General features: G+C 36.0%; 1 protein-coding gene across 4 annotated transcripts in view; it reads right to left on the bottom strand.

Annotated features, from left to right (window-relative positions):
* The window catches only part of LOC149779519 (fatty-acid amide hydrolase 1-like), a 173,301-nt gene that overhangs the window by 22,326 nt on the left and 124,953 nt on the right, over window positions 1-26,022 (bottom strand). For all 4 annotated transcript variants that reach the window (XM_089940235.1, XM_089940234.1, XM_089940233.1 and 1 more), the window contains 4 exons: window positions 19,077-19,182; window positions 14,544-14,587; window positions 7,191-7,230; window positions 5,501-5,612 (listed from right to left, as the gene is read on the bottom strand). In XM_089940235.1, the coding sequence (XP_089796361.1) occupies window positions 5,501-5,612; window positions 7,191-7,230; window positions 14,544-14,587; window positions 19,077-19,182 (302 nt within the window). The remainder of the gene's footprint in view (window positions 1-5,500; window positions 5,613-7,190; window positions 7,231-14,543; window positions 14,588-19,076; window positions 19,183-26,022) is intronic.

Genomic DNA, 26,022 nt, shown 5'->3' with positions numbered 1-26,022 from the left:
GCGAAACATTCACACAGTTTGTCAGTAGGACTTGCAATTATTTGCAGCGATGGGTGGAATGTGGTAAAGTCGTCAAGACATTTGAGGGTCTTGTCGATTTCTTGCTTCGTGACCAATTGTTAACAACTTGTGGCAAGGAGTTATATTTATTCTTGAAGGAAAGATCCTTCACAAATGTACATGAAATGGCCACACAGGCGGATTTGTTCGCCAAAGCTCGGGGAGGTTCGCAGAATGTCATCACGCGAGATGTCAAAGGTGGGAATCAGGTCAACGACAGAAAACCCAGGGAACCTGAAAAATCTGGTAGGAGTAACCAGGGGAAGCGGAGTGACATGCAATGTTTCATTTGCAAGGAAGTGGGTCATATCTCCCACTATTGTCCTAAGCGGAAGGGACCAGTCCAGAAAGTAGCGGTAGCCATTGGAGGCAGAAGATCGGTAAATGGAAAACTTAATGTTTCCCAGCAAGTTAAGCGGAAAGCGGTGCGTGAACCAGTGGTGCGTTCAGAGACCAGTCGCAATGTGATCCAATCAATCGGCACGTGTATTTTTCCAGAGGTACGGGTGCCGACCGCAAACGGCACTGTTAACGGACAAGAAGTCACCGTTCTACGAGACACGGGATGCACTACTGTAGTCGTGAAACGGAGCTTAGTCCGCGATGATCAATTGCTTGGGTTTAAATCACCTTGCATGTTGCTTGACCAGAAAATCGACCACGTTCCAGTTGCAAGGATAATGATAGATACACCTTTTTTGACCGGGACTGTGGAAGCTTTATGCGTAGCCAACCCGATCTATGAACTGACGATTGGCAACGTACCGGGTTCTAGACTCCCAACCATAGCAGATTTCCGATTCCCTATCATCCAGGCAGTGCAAACTAGGGCTCAGGTAAAGGAGGAAAATAAACCTTTGCGTAAGTTAAAAGTACCGGAAGCCATTACTGATATATCCCGCGAAGAATTCCAAAATGAGCAAAAACGTGACGCGTCTTTACGTGTAACCTCTGAGAAGGCATTAACGGGTACTGTGAGAAAGTGTAAGAACGGGGGTTCCTCTAAATTCCTTGTTCGAAAGGGTTTAATGTACAGGGAATACTCTACATCGGATAGGAAGTTCTTGCAATTAGTGGTTCCCCAGAAATTTAGGGCACATGTATTAAAGGTCGTGCACGAGTCGAGTATGGCAGGTCATTTAGGCGTAAAGAAAACAACGGATAGGGTATTAAGAGAATTTTATTGGCCTGGCGTCAATAGCGACATAGCACGGTTCTGTCGCTCGTGCGACGTTTGCCAGAAGACGATCTCTAAGGGCAGGGTAACTAGAGTACCGTTAGGTCAGATGCCCTTGATAGATACTCCGTTCAAACGAGCAGCCATCGACATTGTAGGACCAATATTTCCGCATACAGATCGGAAAAACCGATACATCTCGACACTGGTAGATTACGCTACCAGATATCCAGAAGCCATATGCTTTGCCATCAATTGAAACCGAACGTGTAGCCGAAGCGCTCGTAGACATGTTCAGCAGGGTCGGAGTGCCCAAAGAGGTTCTTACGGATTGTGGAGCGCAATTCACCTCAGATCTTATGGCAGAAATTAGTAGGTTGTTGTCCCTTAAACAGTTACGCACAACACCTTACCATCCTATGTGCAATGGATTGGTCGAGAAATTCAACGGCACATTGAAGCAAATGTTGCGGAGAATGTGTGCGGAAAGACCGAAGGATTGGGATAGATATATGAACGCCCTTCTGTTCGCATATCGTGAGGTTCCTCAGGAAAGCTTGGGTTTCTCCCCATTTGAACTATTGTACGGTAGGACAGTTCGTGGTCCTATGCGCATACTTCGTGAACTGTGGACAGACGAGGTCGCGGACGAAGAAGTTAAGACCACATACCATTACGTAGTTGATTTGCGCGAAAGATTAGAAAGTACTTGTCAAATGGCGCAAGACGAACTCGCGAAATCTAGTTGTAGGTACGCCAAGTACTACAACCGAGGAACTCGGAGTAAAAAATTTGACGTAGGCAATCAAGTGTTGGTGCTTCTCCCAACGAATAACAACAAGCTGCTAGTCCAATGGAAAGGGCCATATGAAGTCAGACAGGTGAAAGGCGAAATGGATTATATCATTGATATGGAGGGAAAGTCCAAGACATTTCATGCCAATATGCTTAAACTCTACGTAGCGAGACCTGGACAAACGATTGATAAAGGGATTTTGAATGTAGTGTGCGTTGCGGTGATAGAGGATAGGTCTGGTGACGAAGCGGAATTCGTCTCCAGCACAGAAATACCCCTTGAATACCCCATGGACGTTGGTAAAGAAAGTATTGACCAGATAAATGTATGCCCTGAGTTATCGGAGGGTCAACGTACACAGATTATGGAGGTTTTGTCCAAATATCCAGATGTGTTCACGGACAGACCAGGCTGTACGGGTCTAATTCGACACGAGATCAAATTGAATACCACTGAGCCTATCAGGATTAAAGGATATCCGATACCCTTTAATGCACGGGAGACAATCAGCGAAGAAGTGATGAAAATGTTAGACCAGGGAGTGATCGAACCTTCAAACTCCCCATACTCGTCCCCCGTGGTGTTAGTCAGAAAGAAAGACGGGACCAACCGGTTTTGCATCGACTTTCGGCAATTAAACAAGATCACCATATTTGATGCAGAACCAATGCCAGATATGGAAAGTGTATTTTCAAAATTGGCAGGTCATAAATACATTTCCAAATTAGATCTAAGCAAGGGATATTGGCAGATACCCATCGCCGATAATGTCCGCGAGTTGACGGCATTCGCGACTCCCAAAGGACTGTTTCAATTTAAAGTTATGCCTTTCGGTTTAGTCAACGCCGGTGCGTCGTGCGTTCGTCTCATGCACAAATTATTAAACGGAACGGAAAACGTCGACAGCTTCGTAGACGACATCTTTGTTTACACGCATACATGGGAGGAACATGTTAAGGTATTACGGGATCTGTTCGATAGACTTCACATTGCAAACCTTTCAGTTAGGCCTACTAAGTGTAGCATAGGGTATTCCAGTCTGGAATGTTTGGGACATCTGGTAAGTGGACTAGGCCAGTTGCAACCTCATCCAGATAAAATAGGAGCAATCAGGGATGCCCCTAGACCAGAGAGAAAAAAACAAGTAAGGTCTTTCCTAGGTCTAATCGGGTTCTACAGGAAATTCGTCCCCAACTTTTCGGCTATTGCCAGCCCATTAACGGATTTGACTAGGAAGGGGCAACCGAATAAAGTTTCATGGGGTGTATGCCAGGAAAAAGCGTTTAACACTCTAAAACACAAACTGGTAAGTGCACCAATTTTAAAGTTGCCGGAAATAGATAAACCTTTTGTACTGAGGACTGATGCGTCCGATACGGGTCTTGGGGCTGTTTTGCTACAGGAGCAAGGGGGGATGAAATTGCCCATTGCTTATGCAAGTAGGAAATTGCTCCCTAGAGAGGAAAAGTACTCCGTGATTGAAAAGGAGTGCCTAGGTTTAGTATGGGGAATAGGAAAATTCCATACATATCTTTTTGGGAGGGAGTTTACCTTGCAAACGGACCATCAGCCGCTTTTATATTTGAATAAAGCAAAGGTCACCAATGCAAGATTGATGCGTTGGGCGTTGTCTTTGCAACCATACAGTTTTCGAATCGAGGCAATTCGAGGGTCAGAAAATGTGGGAGCTGATTTTTTAAGTAGGGTGTAATTAGCAAATCATTTCGTTCGGTCTGAAAATTGGAAGTTTTAATAATGATTCATTGTTCACATTCCGTGATTGTTCTAAAAGTGATACCACTTTTTTTTAGGGGGGGAGGTATTGTCACGGAATGGTGTAAAGGTTGTTAATTAAATACATGTACTCGGGTTTCGTTTCTTTTCGCTGTACAACGATGCCCGAGGGTGATTATATCAGGGTCTATTGTATTTCGAAATCGTGAGTACGATTCGTCCTGTGCCACACGTGCAAGGTGCCTTTGATAAAGAATAACGAAAATTCTAAAGGTATAAATACGTTACTACATGTAAAGGACCTTTACAATACTAATGGTTTTGTCAGCAAGCGGCCTGCTTAAAGGATTCGCACAACTCCAGCTGTAGGGGTAGGTAATTTTTGGGTTTTAAGTGATAACTAGTGTAGTACCATATTTACCTTTGCATGTTTGTTATAGTTTTCTTTACATACCATAATGCGTGCATTTTTTATTCTTGTTGCGACGTAGTGCAGGATTTGTATTGGTAATGTAAAGTTACATTTTTTTTAAAAAAATTGTTTACTATTGTCTTATCGAGCAGGGTTAGGTTTACTATTGAACCTCTGTTTTGTAATTGCCATAATATAATCTTTATAACTTACCATGTATAACGTCCTTACGTTATGTCTGTAACAAGTTTAGTACACTGTATCGGGTATATTTTCAGCTGAGTTTTTGATGGTAGGAATATCCGGGGTGTCCGGTGTTGTCAGAGTGTAGAAACGTCCGTGTGTCCGGAGCGTTTAAGGTGCCGGAGCGTCTAATGTCTAGCGTCCGGAATGTCAAGAGTGACTAAGGTGACCCAGCTGTAGAGCCGTCAAAGGACAGGGGGTCCGGAGGGTCTAATATTTCAAGTGTCCGGAGGGTCTAATATTTCAAGTGATCATAGTATTCCGAGGGTCCGGAGTTTATATTGGTTGTGAAATTGATTCAGAGGAGCTGTGGAGCGGATATGGTGCACGGGTGACGGAGTGCATCTCCACACATGTATTTTTAGCTGTATGCTAATTTTGGGTTAGTAAGACCCAGTGTATTATTCAGGACTGGAAGGATAGATTGTATATCTGTTCTTGTTTAGTGACACAATTTCGCTACCTGAGCGAATACATTTTTTTTACTATGTGTAAACGCTTACATTGTTTACTATTTCAGTGAACTATATTCATCTTTCCATTATTGAATCATTTGTGAAATCATTTATCCTGTATTTTAGGGTTACTGAACTAAATTTATTTGTATATTTTTTCCATCTTTGAAACTGTGCGTTTTTTTTTAAAATAGATCCAATATTTGGATTATAAATACGCACACATCTTCATAATCCACTACTCATATAAATCGCCACATTAAACCATATATCTGTGTCGTCAAAACGTGTTCTGTTGTTAATCCGAAATATCCCGCCCGGTTATCTTGTTACAATCCTATGTGAGAACACTTTCCATCAAATTATTCAGTCAAGATTGGTCAGTTGATTTTAAGGAAATTTTGGAACCAGCAATAGTTGACAGATGATGGATGATGCACAACAAAAGATGCACCATGGATGCAGAACCATACTTAGAAGCTGACCTAGACTTATGCCCTGTTGAGCCAACGTGGTACCTAAAACATAAAAGACTACTTATGCCCTGATGAGCTAATATGGTAGCAAGAACATGAAAGATTAATCATACATTGGCTGAATGACCGGATGAGCTAACAAGGTACCTAATACATTAAAGACTGCTCCGTTGGGTACAGCAGGGAAAGCAAAACCAGGACATATCAAAGCATCCAGCTCATGTGATTGCCACAAAGACAGGAACTTCTCTTTGTATTTCTGCAGGAGAAAAAACATTGTTTGATATTGTTTCCTTCTATACTTACAAATATCTGCACCTAAATATCTTCTGGAAGAAGAAAATTTTAAGTTGGAGCTGGTAATATGTGTACATAAGCTGTACATGTTATAAAGGAACTAAGAGCTATCTGTTACTTCCCCATAGCTGACAAGTTGCATGGCACAATGCCTTATGAATTTCAATAAATATTTGAAAAATAGGTGGTTCAAACAAATTCTCAGCATTGTTTTAACTACAACTTGAAATACGATTTATAAAACAAGTACCATGAGTGGCACATTAGGCACCCACCATCTGTTTAATGGTCTTCTGTCTAGAAACTAGTGACGGACAAACAGACCTGTATCTTTGGTCAAGTTATGACCAATCTTTACATGCAGAGGCATTATTTTCTATTGGACTTATCATCGCCATTACCTCTAAGTTTGGCCGAGGAACTTATTCTAAAACAGAGGTCAATCAGCAAAACCTTTTTTATAAGCCAAAATGACCTTTCACTTTTTTACCACAAAATCAATAGGCCTCTTCCATACCAAATGTTAACTGTGTTCAAACTTTCCACAACTTCAGTTGAGGTACATGGTTCTAGAACAAAAGCCATTATGTAATGAAGATTTTTCTTCCTTTGGTCAGACTTTAATCTTTTTACTCTAAAATTGAAGACTTTTTTCCTCTTCAACGCGTAATCATCCATAAACAGTGGTGAAGGTACATGGATTAGACTTGAAAATTGTGTACAGAAACATTCTAATTCTTTCAGTTGCAGTGATCTTTACCCTAGACCTTTATATTCCCAATCTGACCTGCTTCTTCATTCAAATTATCCACAATGTTTGATCCAGGTCTGTGATGTAAAATATTATTGTGCAACAACCATCTCTTTTCTTTCAATCATAGATACGTACTAAGGGTATATGATAATGTCTTAAAGGTTTCTGTTTATCTGAACCTCTCAATGAATTGAATGATGATTGGTATGCAAAATAACGTTCTATAAAACTATGTGCAGTATGCAGATATCATGTGATGTAACATAAACAAATGACAGTGATGCAAATAGTTGTAAAACAATCTATAAACTGTATAAAGGCAAAACTAATGTAATCGACAAATTAAAGCTTCTTCATATGTTATAAAAACTTACAGCTACTGAGAAAAAATTGTATTTTCTGAGTGTATTCATGGTCAAGTTGTATAAGTCCTCTTGGAAAGATCTGGGTGGTTTTTTTTATATAGATCTCTAAATTGTGTACATTATAATTTCACTCTCAGCCAATTTTATCACAATGTTCCAAAAGAAGATAAGGATAGAATATGTGTAAGTAATTAGATACCAGTTTCATTGCTAGACTATAAAACAGCATCAGCTTTAATAGCAAATAGTCTCATAAGGTACTTCTTTCTATTACAAGTGATAATCAGAAAGGTTTTAGACATTTATTGGTGAAAACACTGGAATTGTATGATTTCATGAACTTCTTGTTTGCGTATGTAAGTGAAGAATGTCTTCAAAATTGAAAATACTATTATGAGAAACAAAGATTCTCAAATCTCACCTGTAATCTCTCTGCTAGTTTCCACCAATCATAAACATTTCTGCAAAAACACAACAAAACAAAATGCAATTATTTAATTTTCACTAAACAAGTTACCTTTCAAAAAAATACTTCAGAAATGTAAGGTCAACCCACTTATCTCAATCTCATTTATCTTGAGAACCCATGTATGTCAAGGGTTTTTGTCCAGTCCAAAACAATTCTTTCATTTTTATGCTAATTTCAACCTCTGTTAAGTTGATAACCCTATTATATAGGCATAAGTTTCAGTCAGAAGTAACATGTTGACCCATTTAATTTAATAAAATGCAACTTTTGTCCATCTCTAGAAAATTTTACAACTATTGATCCAGCGTTTCCACTACAACCAGTACTGCGAGGATGGAAAAAGTCGATACATGACCAAATTAGTACAAATGCTAATCAACCAATCTCATCAATGAATAGTTTACCACTTGCATAGAGTGGAGAAGATTATGTTGTAAACAATACTTAAGAGTGAGGAAATTGAATGAATGCATTTCTGACCTTTACAGGAGCTGTGATCATAATGGACAGCATCACATGTCAACACCAAGACAATACAGTCCTTTCCACATAGTATTGCGAATTTGATCTTATCTGTAACTAAGTAAACTATCAGGTCAGCATCATTAAATGTTGCTAAAAATAGCTAATTCATTTTATACTCTACATTTAAAACAAATTAGGTACTTGCTACATTTAATGAGGCTAACCTGAAAATTGACAGAATTACTGATAGGATAAAATTCATGATGCATTGTGGAACAAACTATTGTGTAATACCATTTCAATATCACCATGGTCACTCACCAACTTAATCCATACACAATTAACAACTTTGGTTCAAAGTTCACTTATAAAGTAAACAGTTAAAGTGTTGAAGTGTTTCGATCCTTGGTGGGGGTGTAAGCCTTCAACTTCAACATGGCTATATCATGTGACTTAGAATCATCTATAAATAGAAACCGGCAAAATTCCAAACTAAGCTGGTACCCTACCCCACCTCCCAATAAAGACGTTGTTATTAATTTGTTTCGAACAAGAGTACATAAAAGAATAAATGGTATCCATAAAAATCCATAGCGCCCAGTATTTTTATAAAAATGAAGTTGTCCATCGCATTGCCATGATTACAGATTCTACAATGCAAATGGAACAAAGCAAATATTAAAGTGACTGATAAGAGTAACATGTATGAAACAAAAAGGAGTGCTTTTATTTGTATTATTTTGAATCAAATATCAGAGCCTTGCATTATCCATCAAAGTGATATGCCAACTCTCCTTCTGGCACTGTGTTGTTGCTGCTGGTCACTGATCAAAGTCAGAAGGGACATGGGACTACAACAGTATGAATAGAATATGTCGGCTCATTACAGAATTTGATGTTAAGACAGTTAATTTTAATGACTGTAAACACATTTTACAGTTTGTTGGCACATAAATACCGACAGCTTCAACTTTTTTCCAGTACAGAGGCTAATTTTATCAGTAAAAACAGGCATACCTGTGTAAAGGACCTCTGATGATCAACAAAAGCAATCGATTTGCACACACAATTTTGGTCAGTAACATTCTGCTACTAGTTAAAGACCACACTAACAAATGAAAATACTTTTTAAAAAAAGTACAGACCAACATGTACATGTACTTAAATTGGCCTAGATTTTGGTCAGCATGGGAAAACTATTGCATTGCTGAGGTTACCAAAGGGATGAAGCTGTTCACTGGGAAATAAAAACAACTTTAATCCAGTGACATTGTTTAACAGTGAGTTCAGTGTTGTAAAATGTGTAACTTGTTACTTAATCTCATTTAACAGACCTCCATTCTTTTATTCTGCAATCTGGCTGGACTGAATTATTATTTTTATAGTACGTTAGAAATTCCATTTGTTTTTAGAAACAAAACTCCTCATTTTTGGTGCTTCAAATGTATAATCAATGTTCTGCAGCAGATTTGTCAAATAAGCCCTGATATATCAGGGCCCGGTTATGTTGACGATTTTCTGACACCCCCATTGTCATCAAGAGAACTGGGTTTGACTGTAATGGTTTTTTACATTAAGCTGATACACAAACAGTAGAAGAAATATGCATGAATTAAGTGTAAATGTCCAGGAAACATAAACATGTAAATAACATATGATTGGCTTTATTTCATTTAGATAAATACAAAGTTTCCACCAAATTTGACATTTTCAAATGACCTCTAATAATTCACTTTCTTCTATGCATACAAAGTACGATCAGTTCTAACAGTCATCAAAGTGCATTATTGTATTTGCAAGGTTAGGATTAGACTTACAGTACAAGGATACTCATGACCAGTTGACATTTTACAACACCAGTAACATGACAAAAATGATGTTCTACCTTGAATTGTGTGTGTGTGTGTGTGTGTGTGTGTGTGTGTGTGTGAATTGGATTTTTAATGTAGCTTTAACAATTTTTCAGTCATATCGCTAAGACGTCTGCAGTGTGGCAGTTTATAGTGATGTCTAGCACTGGGGCATCATGCCGCAGACATGTAGCATGATGTCCCACCCAGTCACATTATCCTGACACCAGGCCAACCAGTCCAAACACTAACCTCTTAATGCTGAGTACCAAGCAATGCTGCTATTAGTACCAGCATGCATTTTTAGAAGTCTTTGGTATGACTTGGCCAGGTATCAAACCTACAACCTGAAGTGAGTGACAGAATGTTACATGCTACTAAGATTTATAATGTGTGTGTGTGCATTTTAGATTTTTAACTTTAACAAATTTTCAGTCATATCACTATGATGTCTGCAGTGTGACACTTTATAATGTCTAGCACTGGGGCATCACGTGCAGACATGTAGCATTATGTCCCACCCAGAAACATTATTCTGACACAAGGCTGACTGTTCCTAACACTAACTCTTAATGCTAAGAGCCTAGCGAGGTTGCTATTAGTACCATTTTTATAAGTTTTTGTTATGACTTGGCCAGGGTTTGAACCTGCAACCTCCCACATCCAAAGTGGATACTCTAACCAATAGGCTACAAGAGTGGTCCTAAGGTTTCTAATAAAAATAATTATCACACTTGTTAAACAGGACCCCTGGAAACTTAATGTCTCTGTAATTCATGATTTTGTACAGTGGCCTTTGACCTCCTCACATAAATTCCAAGGGAGGAAGTAAAAACTTGTACCCCTCATGCACATGAATACCATATGGAAAAGCTAAGAAGTCACTGAAATTTCCTCCCAGCAGTTTTGATATGGAAGTGCAAAGACAGAGATGGACAGAGTATTACAATATCCACACACTATGTTTAAGTGCGAGGACAATGGTGAAAGTCATTTCACGACATGCCAAGAATGATCTAATGCAATCATGACTCAACAAAGACATTTTACTTGAAAAATGTTCTGTCTTTATTTAATATTTTAGGTCAAATTGGATGAGCTAAACATGGAAATTATTTATTTCTTAATTACACATTATTTATTTATCATCATATGTATGTTGCAGAAATCAGTGGAAATTTTGCAAACATTATCTGTGTACTGCAGATACCTAAGGCTACATGTATGATAATATTCAAATTGTACTATAAAAGGTTGCTATGCTACAAGTATACCAATATTCAAACTGCACATTCAAAGGCTGCTATGCTACAGGTATATGAATATTCAAACTGTACATTAAAAGGTTGCTATGTTACAGGTATATCAATATTCAAACTGTACATGAAAAGGTTTATATGCTATTGGTATACCAATATTCAAACTGTACGTTAAAAGATTGCTATGATACAGGTATACTAATATTCAAACTGTACATTAAAAGGCTGCTATGCTACAGGTATACCAATATTCAAACTGTACATTAAAAAGGTTTCTAAGCTACATGTATACAAATATTCAAATTATACATCAAAAGGTTGCTACAAAACAGGTATACCAATATTCAAATTATACATTAAAAGGTTGCTATGCTACAAGTATACCAATATTCAAATTATACATTAAAAGGTTGCTATGCTACAAGTATACCAATATTCAAATTATACATTAAAAGGTTGCTATGCTACAGGTATACCAATATTCAAATTATACATTAAAAGGTTGCTACACTATAGGTATACCAATATTCAAATTATACATTAAAATGTTGCTATGCTACAGGTATACCAATATTCAAATTATACATTAAAAGGTTGCTATGCTACAGGTATACCAATATTCAAACTGTACATTAAAAGGTTGTTATGCTTTTTTTTAAGCATATTTATCAAAATATGATCTTCCATGTTTCAAAATACAATTCCAAACTGATTTCCCTCAAGAGAAAATAATAAAATTCTATCAGAGTTAACTAGCAGATAGATTATCACTTGACATTGACTGTCAAAAAAGTTTGATATGCAATGTTTTCCACACTAAAGAGTCATCCAGATATGTGTGTCTCATACTGCTGGTGTCATTAGACATCTACATGCCTCCAGAGTGTAGCCAGACATCACTTAGAGCTGATCTATGGAATGATTTACATCAATGATCAATTTATAAGATTTTATATAGATAAACATGATTTGTCAGCAACAGACGTCCCTAAGCATGATGTGACAGCAAGTCAACAAGTAACCCATCTCAACATCTGGTCAATTCTGTCCATTTGAGTGCCATGTCACAAATGTAAATCTTTCACCAGATCAATCAAGCTGTTTGCAAAGGTTTCACAACCAATTATTTTGGTTTGTACGCCTATGGGAGATAACAGATTTTGTAAAATTCTTTTAAAACTCAATCACTTGTTTGGATTTATAAATAAATAATGATATGTTGCAATGTAATAAAAACACGGCCTACAGAAGACAAAAGTGACAAGATTTGTAAAAAAGAAAAACATTATTTCTTTTACAATGTGAACTGAACTAAGAGACCAAAGCAGGTCTTTATACTAAGCAGCAAAACTTAGGGAATTTTTATTCAGTGGGCAGTTTTCAAATAATTTCAACCTAACCAATCTAATAAAGAAAATATATTGGCTGTCTCTTTCTTCTTTCCAGATATCTTCTTTCACACAATTGGCAATCTGAATGAATTGCTATTAGAAAAAAAACAACAAAAACAATTTATACACTAAACCGAACAAATGTGCCACAAACAGCACATGATACACCCATCTCGTTTCCTTTTTCCTCCTAATGACCTTAAATGTTGAAATAATGACTTGACTATTGTATGATAAGAAAGTACGTACCTGCATAGAATTTCATCAAATGTCTGTAGGAGTCAGTAAATGACAACCTGGATGATGAAACTGGCTTCTGACTTAAAAGATCACTCTTGTGGTAACTGTTATGACTCTATGGTCTTTAAGTACCAGATAGACACAAAACCAACAAGTTTGGTAAAATTTAATAAATGGTTTATTTCCCAAGAATACAAAGTGAAAATTCAAAAGACATAGTATTAAATTATTAATTTAAACCCAAATATTTATAAATATTCTATTACAAGTCCAATAGTATATCGAATATAAAAATGAATTCTGATAATCATGAACATCCTGATGTACCAATAATCTTGAATATGCTGATCTACCAATAGTCTTGCATATGTTGATGTACCAATAGTCTTGATGTATCACAATGATCAATGTCTTTGAATGAATTCACAATAATCCCAAACCAGTATTTTCAGTCAAAAAAAAGGTCAATGAGCACACTGTAATTCTAATGAATAAGCTGAATAAATGATTCCTCTCAAATCATATCTGAATGCAAATAAAAACTCTGACTATAGATTCTCCAAGACTGATATGAAACTGGAATGAATAACTGGTTACTAAAACCCTTTTTTATAAAAAAATGTTACCGGACCAATAACACAAGTGTGTGTGTGTGTGTGTGATTTGGATTCTTATTGTAGCTTTAACAATTTTTCAGTCATATTGCAATGATGTTTGCAGTGATGTCTAGCACTGGGGCTTAATGCCTCAGACATGAAGCATGATGTGCCACCCAGTCACATTATCCTGACACCAGGCCAAAAAGTCCTAACACTAACCTCTTAACGTCAAGCGCCAAGTGAGGCAGCTCTTAGTACCATTTTTTAAGTCTTTGGTATGACTCAGCCGGGAATCGAACCCACATCCTCCTGCATCCAAGGTGGATGCTCTAACCACTAGGCCACCGGAGCAGTCAATGACACAGAGAATGTTCTGGAAAACTAATGATTTCTAATAAAATAATATTCACTAATTCATAAAATGAACTTAATTCAAGTAAATATCTTTAAAAAAATTGACAAATGTTGAGTAAGCCAAACTACAAGTTTTAGTCATGGACAAAGCTCAGGCACACAATGTAAATTAAAAATACATAACAGTAATCTTGACTTTGAAGTAGGCGTTATGAATGAATATCTGAAACACTGTCAAGTCAGGATATATAATATCCAAAGTTTCATTTAAAGATCTTCATTTATTTAAAGCTGTATCCTTACATGGAAAGATGACACTTATTTATATTTTCTGCTGCCATGACCTTCACCTTGGGGCAAGGAGACATGTTTATAATATTCAATATACTGCCTAGAAATTATATATCACTGTTTTATTTTCATTAAAATATCTTAAATGGTTCAACTGTTATACTCCAGACAAGAATATAAGTCACACAATTACTTTTCTCAATGCTTTGACCATGACCTTGAGGCAGTGGACATGTCTATGGTATGCAGTACATTTTCCAGCTATGATATGGAACTGGCTATAGATTAATTAAAATATGTTCATTTTTTTAGCAGTTATACTCTAGACAAGAATAAAAGTATCAAATTACATTTTCCCCCGATGTGACATTGACCTTGAGACAAGAGGTATGGCTATATTATGTAACACATCAGCTATGCATGAGATAGGCTGAAATGTCATTAAAAATTATTTCATAGTTTTACTCCAGGCAATAATAAAGTAAAATAAGTTAGAGTTGTCTTTTGCTGTGACCATGACCTTCTGGCGGGTGGGGGGTGGGGGGGATGGTTTTGGTATGCAACACAGTATATTTTGCTAATTATTCATAATGTATAGACACTGCATCACTTAATGTCAGAATTATGAAATTTTCTAGATGTTTGTAATTTAGATTCTATTCCTGCAAGGCATAGATGTTGATATGGGGATTCTGAACTGGAGTTGGAGCTTTATATCCATAAAATGAGATGCAGACTAGTACCAAAAAAAACTTTTACATCAATCAACATTTTAATATGTTGATAAATGAGATGTATCCTTGTAAACAACAGAACTTTAAGACCAATCAACATTTTAATATTTTCATATACTCACTGTGTTTTGCTGGTTGATCGCATTCCTTTCCCAACAACGTCATCCTGGCAATGAAAACAATCAGTCTATAGCATATATGAAAAATAACAAAATATCTTAACTTGTATAGATCTTCTTTTTCACAAAAAATAGCTATTTTACTAACTTAAAAAAAGGCGGGGGCAAGTGATCTAAAGCGCTCACTGTGCTGGATCACTGCCATCTCACCTATGTCTGTGTGGATTCGAGTCTCACTCACGGTAGCCATGTGTTAGGGACTACTTTATCAAGAAAAGCAATGATTGTTGACTTCTGCTTGACCTGATGGAGTTGTTTTCCAATCAAACAAACTCTGACACTTATGGAAATTTACCAAAATAGTTTTGAAGGAGAGAAACAAATAACTTACAAAACCAAGATTTAAAAAATGCAATAACGATACAACACAATTCAAATAGACTAGACAGCTAGGGCAAAAAATCGCAAATGTTTTCCTCATTGTGCCTCAGTTGAATCAAATATGTAACCGTAACCATTTAAATAACACACAATACACAGGTTCAATAGATACTTTAGTATACATATAAAAAAAAATCTTTGGCATAACAGGGGCAAGTCTTGTCACAGCACAATGCACCAGCCTAGCTCTGAATTGTTTGTTCTATAGGAATGACTCAGGAAGAGAGACTTGTGGGAGTCTGTAGGGTTATGAAGTGTGTCCGACACCTGTATGTGGAGCCGCAAGGGGCTGATACGAGGTATATAGGGACACTGATAACCGAAACTTGACAAGTCCTGAGGATGCCATGATAACAACATCAGCCGATACTCCATACATGCACCTTAGGAAGCAGGTATGAAGTATATATGGGCATAATATTTGAGTACATTTAAGTACTTACAAAAATTGGAGGTTCAAAAGCAAAGTTGTGAATGTCTGAAACTTGGCAATGGCCCTTCGTTCCATAGGATTACCTCAGGAAGAGAGACTCCTGAGAGTTTGTAGGGTTGTGCAGACTGTCCGACACCTGTATGTGGAGCCGCAAGCACCTGATACGAGGTATATGGGGACAAATAAGCGAGACTTGATAAGTCTGATCCCGAGGATTGCTATGAGAACAAACATCAGCCGATACTGCATAAATGCACCACAGAAAACGTTTATGAAGTATATATAGCCTAAAGTATATTTAAGTACTGACAAACTGGGGATCAAGCAAGTTATGAATGCATGAACTTGGGCAATAAGCCCGAGAACAGAACTGGAACACTATGCTATGCAGGTAATGCCCCAAAATGAATGACATGGTGGAAGGAGGGGAGGTGGGTGGTTCTTTCCACAGATAATTTTTTTAAGTTAAATGCAGCATTGACACTGAAAAGTACACATCTCCACAGGCATACTAGTTGCTGACTGAATGCCTCATACAACAATGTTTCTTCACGTGCTCCAGCTTAGTCATCTGATTGGTTCTACATGAAAATATCTAAATTTAGTTACTAACTTATTAACATACTGGCTGCACTGACCTCATGTCTGGCAGAGTAACCATAGCATACAAAGAGGGGCCCAACAATTTGCTAGAGAATGATGCACCGTGTGTTACTCAAACTATATTTAATCAATTAAATTACAATTAATGACAAATAATACACTTACCAGTCACAAGGAATCATTTATCCGTCCACACATTATTCCACAAGCAGATTTCCCTGTAGCATATCCTTCCACCACTAATAGCAGCACATGCCATATTTCCAAGACATAAAAAGTATAAATTTGGCAAGAAACTGTGAACTTGAAGAGTTCAGCACATGTTTATCCGCTGGGATCTGCATTTGAAGGTTGTTTCATATGTGAGTGTAATTTTACAATCAACGTTAAATATAACACCAGTATGTCACAAACAGTTTCACCTCCTCCAAAGAAATGGAGGGCTATATATGATAGTGAACCAGATCTCTAATTACCCATGAAAAATCCAATCATGGTCACTCGTACTATATGTAACTCTTCATTATGACCTATATAGAGCTGTGTACCCAGTATTGTTTCCTTATCTACAATACAACTTTTCTAAATTGGAACTGATGAAAATGAAACATTTTCTTCTAATACAAATTATTTATTGTTAATTTCATATAACATCCATATATTAAATGTGATACTATCAAATGTGTTGATATTTTTTGGTCTCACACAAAAATTATATACTTCTGATTGAATGTCACACCACAGCCCTCACTAATGTATTTATATTAATGCACCACAGGTAAACATTTGCATGTGAACTATACTGCAAATGTTAAGAATTCTATTCACTTTAAAGGAAATTATTGGATGAGTAAAACAATCTACATTGGGGTTTGCACCGAGACAAGAAATCCCAGTTGTGGGGTCACATTACAGGTCTCAAAACTCTGCAAGCCTTGTGAGGAGACAATTAATGTAACCCCTTGACCGTGATTTCTTTGTATTGGTGCAAACCCCAGCAGAGATTTTATTAATCAGTATATTCTGTATCAGTGATTTAGCAACATCACAACTATCGTGTTGACTTCTAGAACCCAGAAAATCAATAGAAATACTTAACATTAATTGGCGATAACATATTTCTATATATATCCGAAGCACATTGGGAAGTACAAGTCTGTTCTCCTTTAAAAAAAAATTTATGGAAAAGCAGCAGCGTTTATACAAACAAGAACCTACATGTCAAGTCAATACCAGAAAGTTTTGTAAACTGGCATTGCATGCATCCATAATTATCCACATACCAAGTTATATTACTGTTGCTAAGGTATGCATCCAGATGTATCCACATACCATGTAATATAACTAGGTTACTCAGTATGCATCCAGATGAATCCACATACTAAAAGTAATATGACTGTTGCTAAGTGTGCATCCAGATTCATCCACATACCAAGTTATATGACTGTTGCTAAGTGTACTTGAGAAACTGATCACATCCAAAACTTTAACACTAACATTAATCTAGGTTATGGATGGACGGACAGATGTACAAACATGCACACAGAGACACTGACGTAACTGCTATGTTAAGCTGCAGCTAAGACAGGCTTGACGTAAATTCAAGATGGAAGATCTGAATGTCTGGATCCTTTTTCAAAACTGGTTGAATTCTGTTAAGTGGATTTAAGAAGTCATTTACAGGTTTACTTTTTTCTAGTAATAGTGCTATTTTCAAAGGCAGATTCTCATTATCTGTACAAATTTCAAAAGCTTCATGCTAGAAGGCATTCCATTAAATTTTAACAAATTATTTAAAGCAATTTTTGAAACGTCATTTAAAGCTTTACTTAGTTTTAATACCAGCAACAATATCTGATGGCAGAACACCATTTCTATAAATTAAATGGGATTTATTTCAGTGATTCTTTCACTCTGTTCAAGAAATCATTCAACTTTGTTAAGTATCATTTTAGTATACATCATTTTTAATGAGCAAGGTTTATGCAAATTTGTCCTTGCCAAGTTTAAAATGCCAGTCTGAGAACAGTCCCAGTAAAGTTTAAATGAAATTAATCTAGTGGTTTTTGAGAAGTTGAAAATGGAAACTGTTGATGGATAATACATGACAACCACCAGACTCAGGACCATGTGGCCCGATGGCAAGATGACTCAAGAAGACAGAACGTAACATACATAATATGAAATAATTGATGTGCATTCTTGTATAATTAAAAGTTTGTATAATTTCCCTAATCTTGTTATACTATAATTCAATTAAGTTCTTTACATTACAACAGTTATTCTACTGGACTGACAATTTTATATAAATGATTAACAGGTGAATTTATGTAAAACTCAGTCTATTTTAGAACAACCATGAATACCAGTATACACATAAGACAATGATTACAGATAAACTTAAGACACCAGTAGCAAAGGATCAAAAGCAATACGCAATAAGCCTTTGTCTCTTCTGAAAACTATCTTTACTTTTCTTTGAAAATTATATATGAAATTACAACATTTGTACTGGTACAAGTGATGGCTGTAGAAACCTCTAGTAAAATGTTGTTAATGATCTTTCTGAGGCTGGGTATCTTGAAGAAAAGGTAATTAATACATAATTTTGACCAATTTCATTAGAAAAAAGCTCTTTATTGACAAGTATTCCCAACATTATTATAAAACGAGTGTTCAGTCATTAAACAACACCTTTCCCCCCTCCCCCGTCTTTCTGGATGCCAAGCAGGGATATCATTCCTTCCTAATTATTTTTAGATTTGTTTGTAATGTGGTCTGTTTTTGGATCCCATTGTGTGCAAGTTATCGAGGGATGGGAGCATAAAAACACAGGAAAAATATGACCAGAAGCAAGTGTAACGATTGAAATTCATGTATAAACTTGCAAGTGACTCTTTTATCTGTCTAGCTGCATAAGTTGGTAAAAGAAAATATTTTAGGCAATTGTTGTTTTGAATCTGGACAAAAAGCCCTTAAAAATTATACACCTCTGGATTAAAAAATGGAATGAACAAGAGTGGATTCTCATTAGCAACATCTTTCTGAACATTACATACGTTGTAGACACAGCTCACGACCCAGGACATCAGCCACTGAACACATTTTGGCAGTGACCAGTTTGTGACTGCAAGCGAAATAGTTGGGTCAATGACGTCATTTTTCCTGCAGAAGAAAAAAAAATCACTGCTCACTGAGTCACTTCTGTCTCAAAAGAGTTGAGAAATTAAAGCATAGTCAAGTTTAGTATACACATTGCTAGAAAAGAAATAAAAATATAAACTCATTTAAAAATTAAATTTTTGAGCAAGACAGTAAAACAAAACATCATTTCTCCTTTGATAGGAAAATTTCAGAAAGAACCAAAGATGTACATGTATTTGTGTACCAAGGAAAACAAACTGAGTTCTGTTTTATGCACTCCTCTATTATCACAGAAAATAAGACAGAAAAAATCTATTTTTTTTAATAAACTATGTTTCTCCTATAATATTTACCTGATCACATTACATTAGGATCACTTTCTTTACTACCTTCAAATCCATCCATCCCAGAAAGAGAGAGAATGTTCTGTCTAAAAGACAAAGAGCTGCCACTCTTACAGGCTAACTCCACTTTCTACCCTCTAAGTGGCTACTGGTACATTTGGTTTCAACCAGTATTTACTTGAGCGACACCTTATAGGATACTCACATTGTGGGAGGGATAATTTGTAAAGTCATCAGGTAAGTATTGAAAGATAAACATAATTTACTAAATAATTTGCTTCCTCTGACCAAATTACATTAGGAGTACATGTAAGAGGAAGAAATGATAAGCATCCAACATCTATCTACATCACCCAGTAGCAGCATGATTGCTCTACTGAAAGAATGAATTTCTCCCAATGTTAGTTTAGCATAGGAGACAATTGTATACATGGAATTATTAATGTCACACCATCAAAAGTAACCCAAGCAAATCCAGTGAAAGTGGCAAATTCATGTCTATGTCAAGGTTATGCTTTCATGAATGGGGAGTGGTCACCATCTGTGCAGCCACCACTAACCCAGTGAGACTGAGTTCCTTCTTTAATGAGGCTACTGATGCAGGTCCAGTTGTAAACTGGCATTGTAACATGTCCACATCCACAATCAGGCTGAGGAGCTATAAGAAACATCCTCACCTAACAATATCTTGATTGATGCTGTCTTGAAAAAGCATGAAAATAAGTAGGCCATTTCACCCTATCTTGTGAAAAACCGAGCCAAATAAAAAAAATGGTCACATTCATTGATACTTTAAACTGTAATACTTTGTTGCAATTATACTCCATCCTACTGCTGCTCTTATTCATATCGTTTGTTCATCTTATATTATGATTTTTTTTTAAATAGCTTGTACAACTCAACTTCATAAAAATATAATTTCAGTGAGTTTCAAAGCAACAATAAATATATATATATATATATATATATATATATATATATATATATATATATATATATATATATACACACACACACACACACACACACACACAAGAATTACCCATACAATATATATTAATTTAAATATTTGATTTGACAATTGTTCTTTCTTTGACAGCCATAGCTTTATTGCATTTGAGAGGTCAGTGTCCTGGATTGCTCAATCATTCGTTTGATGCACATTAGTGTGTTCAATGATTTTTGTTGCATATATCTGTGATTAGTTTTACGATTTTTTTGATATCTGTGATTAGTTTTATGTGATGTTGCATTTGATATCTGTGATTAGTTTTATGTGATTTGTTGCATATGATATCTGTGATTAGTTTTGTGATTTATTGCTTATGATATGTGATTAGTTTTATGATTTGTTGCATATGATATCTGTGATCAGTTTTGATTTGTTGCATATATCAGTACTTAGTTTCATGTGATTTGTTGCATATGATATCTGATTAGTTTTATGTGATTTGTTGCATACGATATCTGTAATTAGTTTTGATTTGTTGCATATGATATCTGTGATTAGTTTTATGTGATTTGTTGCATATGATATCTGTGATTAGTTTTATGTGATTTGTTGCATATGATATCTGTGATCAGTTTTGATTTGTTGCATATATCAGTACTTAGTTTTATGTAATTTGTTGCATATGATATCTGTGATTAGTTTTGTGATTTGTTGCATATGATTTATGTAATTAGTTTTATGTGATTTGTTGCATATGACACATGTGATTAGTTTTATGATTTGTTGCATATGATATCTGTGATTAGTTTTATGATTTGTTGTATATGATATCTGATTAGTTTTATTTGATTTGTTGCATATGATATCTGTGATTAGATTTAATTCTATTTTGGCAAGAAAAATGTCTTTCACAATCAGCTATCTGGTAGGGAAGTATAAGGGCCAAGCGTGCAAGTATAATTGGATCTGGAATGGTTACTGTGTGAAAAATATAAAGCCGTTTCCACAAGTTTTTGATGCTATCTCTCACACACATTTGCTGTATAACAATGTTCTTTACAAGCAACCATTCAGTTCTGGACTTCTCTAGATCAATAAGTTTTTCACTAATCACCTCACCCCTTACTGCATTATTTCAATAACTGTTAATTAAGATTTCCAGCTCTTTACCTTCAAAAGCTTCTTTCTCTTCCTCAGACAAAAATGTTAAAGGGAGGTAAGATGTCTACTTGATATATTTGTCCTGTAATTTTTACATCCCTTGGTGAATGAATTCTCCTTTTTGGAGAACAACAGACGTAACATATCAATCCATCTTTTGTCTTCTTCGACCACGGATAAGTTTCAAGCCATTTTTGCTGCAACACATGGTCAAATTTTCTTTTTAATATTTTGTGACTCACAACTAGTAGAAGCACCAGCATTCAGTACAGCCTCCTTTTCTTCTTCATTTTTCTGTAAACGCTCTCCAATGACATTCATATTTTCACAACTCCTCTTCTTCAAGATCATTACAGTAATCTTCCATTGTTTCACCATTTTCCAATGAAAGTAATGGCACATGACCTCAAATTTTAAGCTATCTTTAGCAAGGAATGTGTTTGTCTCTAATTCTATGGTCAGGAAACACCTCTGATGATATAGCATACTCAAGATATTATACAAATGTGACCAAATGTAGGCAAGCCAACAAATTCAATAAGGTGCATTCCCGCAGGCTATGTATAACCTTGCACATGCATCAAAGTAAGATCTGGTCAGGTCACATTCGAAACTCCATATGTTTTAAACACTGTGCACTGACAATATGAAGGTTTAATATAAGAATTCTGCAACGAGAAATTACATTACAGTACAACTTCAATTATCTGGCACCTGATTAACTTTCAGTCTCTGTTAACCATCGGGTATTGTATGTCATTATATTAAAAACATGGACATATGTATATATTATGATTTTTTGATGACCCAGTCTATTGTATAATATGTTTAATGTATATATTCTAATATACATCTATTCTCATATCTGTCATGGTCTCAGTCCCGCACCCTGATGGATAATCGAAGTTCTACTGTATATTAATCAATACATGCCAAATGTTGAAAATTCAGCAGGACTTGTGGCAAACTGATTTTGTTATGTAGTGCCAACAAAGGAAATCATATGTAAATACTGCTATCCCGCGGCCTAGATTGATTACTTTACTATATATGTTGCTCTTTACAAGAGGAAAAACAACTCTCTTATGTTAAAACATCCCCTTTAAGGAGATCACTTGGGATTTCCTTCATGCTGGTAGGGTGACAAAAAAGGAGGGGTTCAGATAATGAAAAACAGAGACCATCTGACTTGGCTTGGTTCACCCGTCATTTTGCGAGAATGTGTTCATCCAAATCTGATGAATAGAGTCATCTGGTGCTTCAGGTGGGTCGCCAGAGGGCATGGGTGATGGTGTATCACTGATGATGGACAGAAGGCATGGGAAAGGGGAAAATGGTCCTCTCTCTCCGCTCTCCACCTGAATGCAACATTAAGACTATGTGACCTGTTGTTGCTGAGAACTGGTGAAATCTCTGGTGACACTTGCCATTTCTCATGTACATTCACGAACAGGGTCATACAGAGAGAGTAGATTGTACTGAAAGATGAAGGGCAACTCTTGTGACCTTTGCTTTCTCAACTCCTCAATTTGAAGCCCTAAGAGAAGTGGAGAACCAAATGGAGTGCACAGGAAAATAGTAATGATCGTTAGCGACCATTTTCTTTCTTTTTTTCAATACCAGTGGGTATCAAAGCTGCATGCAACTTACCATAATGAAGTTCTTCTGTTACCAGAAGGTGTAGGATGACAGACCAATGGAGACACAATCTTACAGATTTACTCAATGGCTGCCGTGAACTAAATTCTGTCTGTTCCTTAACTGGATCAGCATTTTCTGGTATTTCCATTTCATCACCTTTATCAACAGGACATGATGATGAAATATCATCAGCATTTATCATCTAACCCACTACACACACACACATACACACACACACACATATATATATATATATATATATATATATATATATATATATATATATATATATATATATATATATATATATATATATATATATATATATATATATATATATATATAAGCAAATTAAATAATGTAAATTGAGGGTTGGATTTAGAGGCAGCAAATAAAGATATCATAATGTAATTTGATCAGGTAATATATTTGCCAGAGAAAAGTAAATTTGGGGGGAAAAATTCAACAATAGGCCTAAGTTGACCTGATATTGTTCACATCCTTGACCATTTCACTAAGTAAGTTTAGGCAGTTTTAACTCATTCAGCCCCAGACCCGTTATCAGTATCACTGCTGCTATGCCCCAGCAGCGCTAAGCTGTGTCTAGCTGCGTGTGCCCCAGAGTTTTTACCCGTTTGAAAAATTTTGTAAACATCGTGCACATGCATTCACTCTTACCTTAATTTCTCTGCTTATATCCAATTAAAATCCAAGAAAGTTTCACCATTTATTGCAAATGAATTTGTCTACACAGTGATGTATTTTTTTTCCCTATTTGTCCAAGTCTTTCACGACTTATTTATACAGAATTTACAAAATTATGTGCAACGTTTATCCGCAAGAACTCGATCATCGTCGCTGTCAGCATCCTCATCTTTGGACGATTCAATCTCAGAAACTTCTATGTCCGAATCGAAATCTCACAAAATATCCAACTGCCGAACATATCTTTCCTCAGCTTGCACAGTATTTTCAAGATCAAACCCGAGAAACTCCTCATTTTTGCTCTCATCAAAAATCACTTTTACGTCCGCCATCAATTACGATTTTTCATGACCAGAACACGTGTAGTTAAACCGCTTTCAAAACAGGAGCCCTTAGCTTCTGAACAATTCAAATTTCCGCAAATGAAAGTAAAATCATTTCTGATTGGTTTAATAGTTGTTAGTTCTTGGAATAAACCCATTTCTAACCAATCAGAGACGTTGAATCTAACACACATTCATCACGCTTGGAGACGGGATCGGCCATTGAATGCAGTAAAAAAATCATGACTACAGGCGGGATCGGCCATTGAATGCAGAAACCGGATCACGCCTACAGACGGGATCGGGGCTTAAAGGGTTAATGTAATAACATAACATCATGTAACCATCTTCAAAACCCCATAGCATGTCAGGCTTACTATTCTCCTCTACACGTAATAAAAACTATTTCCAACATAAATTAATTAATATAGTTTCTTGCTCATATCTGAACCCAGTCAAGATCCCGATGATGCAAACCTATTTACCAAGTTGTCGAACCTGAATGAAAAAGAAAGTCTCTAGATCTTAAAATGTACCAACCTCTGATAATCAGGTGAAAAATTATTATGGGACGAACCAACTTCTGATAACCAGGTGAAAAATTATTATGAGACATACCAACCTCTGATAATAAGGTGAAAAATTATTAAGAGACGTACCAACCTCTGATAATCAGGTGAAAAATTATTACGAGACGTACCAACCTATGATAATCAGGTGAAAAAGTGTTATGAGACATACCAACCTTTGATAATCAGGTGAAAAATTATCTCAGTAATATGCACAGACCTCACTTATTGTACAAAAGACAATGATGATATAAGCTTATTTACCAAAGTGGAGCAAACTCCAAGTGATGTTTGGTTTCCAGAGTGGTAACAAACGTAGCCAATCAGATATAAGATTACCTCATACATATGCATACGTTTTGCTCCTAATCCAACTCATCCAAAATCTCAATAACAAAGGCCCACTGAACAAGTTTGATCACAATCTGATAAGAAATGAAGTTAACTTTCAAGCTCAGCCAATCAAAAGCAGGATCACATATTCAATGTGTGGCTCTTGCTCATAATCATACTGGAGAGATCTTGATGATATCAGCTTATTTACCAAGTTTGATCAAAAACATGTCAAAATTGCCTTTAGAGTGTTGAAAATCTCAGCCAGTCAAAAGCAAAATAACCTCATAAATATGCATAGGTCTCACTCATAATGAGACTCATCAAAGTCTAGATAATATTAGCCTAATGAGCCTAATAAATTTGATTAAAATGAGGTCAGTTGTATGAAGCTCAGCCAATCAGATGCATTACACCTCTTTAATATGCATAGATCTTGCTAATTATAAATCTAATTTCATATCTTGATGATACAAGCCTATTTACAGAGCTACCAACCCTCCATACTCGCAATTAGTGAAAAGAGGGATAACAATTAGTGAATTTTGAACACAATTAGTGAAAATTTATATCATGGCACTCGTTCCACCCACTTTGATGGTTAGTACTGCATTATATGAAAATACCAAAATAAAAATAAAACATATTTACACTGATTACATGTAAAAAATTATTTATTTATAGTCAAATTTACTGATATTCACAAACTTCACACTATTTTTCATGAAATGATGATGTGACAGATTTTAACTTCCTCAATTAGGCTATGGTAAATTTGTTTTCAAAACAGTTCAAGCTTCTTGCCTGATGTTTAATCTTGGTGACTAAAATTG

Source organism: Sinohyriopsis cumingii, chromosome 17 (assembly GCF_028554795.1).
Source record: "Sinohyriopsis cumingii isolate HCF-2022 chromosome 17, ASM2855479v2, whole genome shotgun sequence".
In the NCBI taxonomy this organism is placed as follows: domain Eukaryota; kingdom Metazoa; phylum Mollusca; class Bivalvia; order Unionida; family Unionidae; genus Sinohyriopsis; species Sinohyriopsis cumingii.
This window is presented reverse-complemented; position numbering and strand designations above follow the sequence as displayed.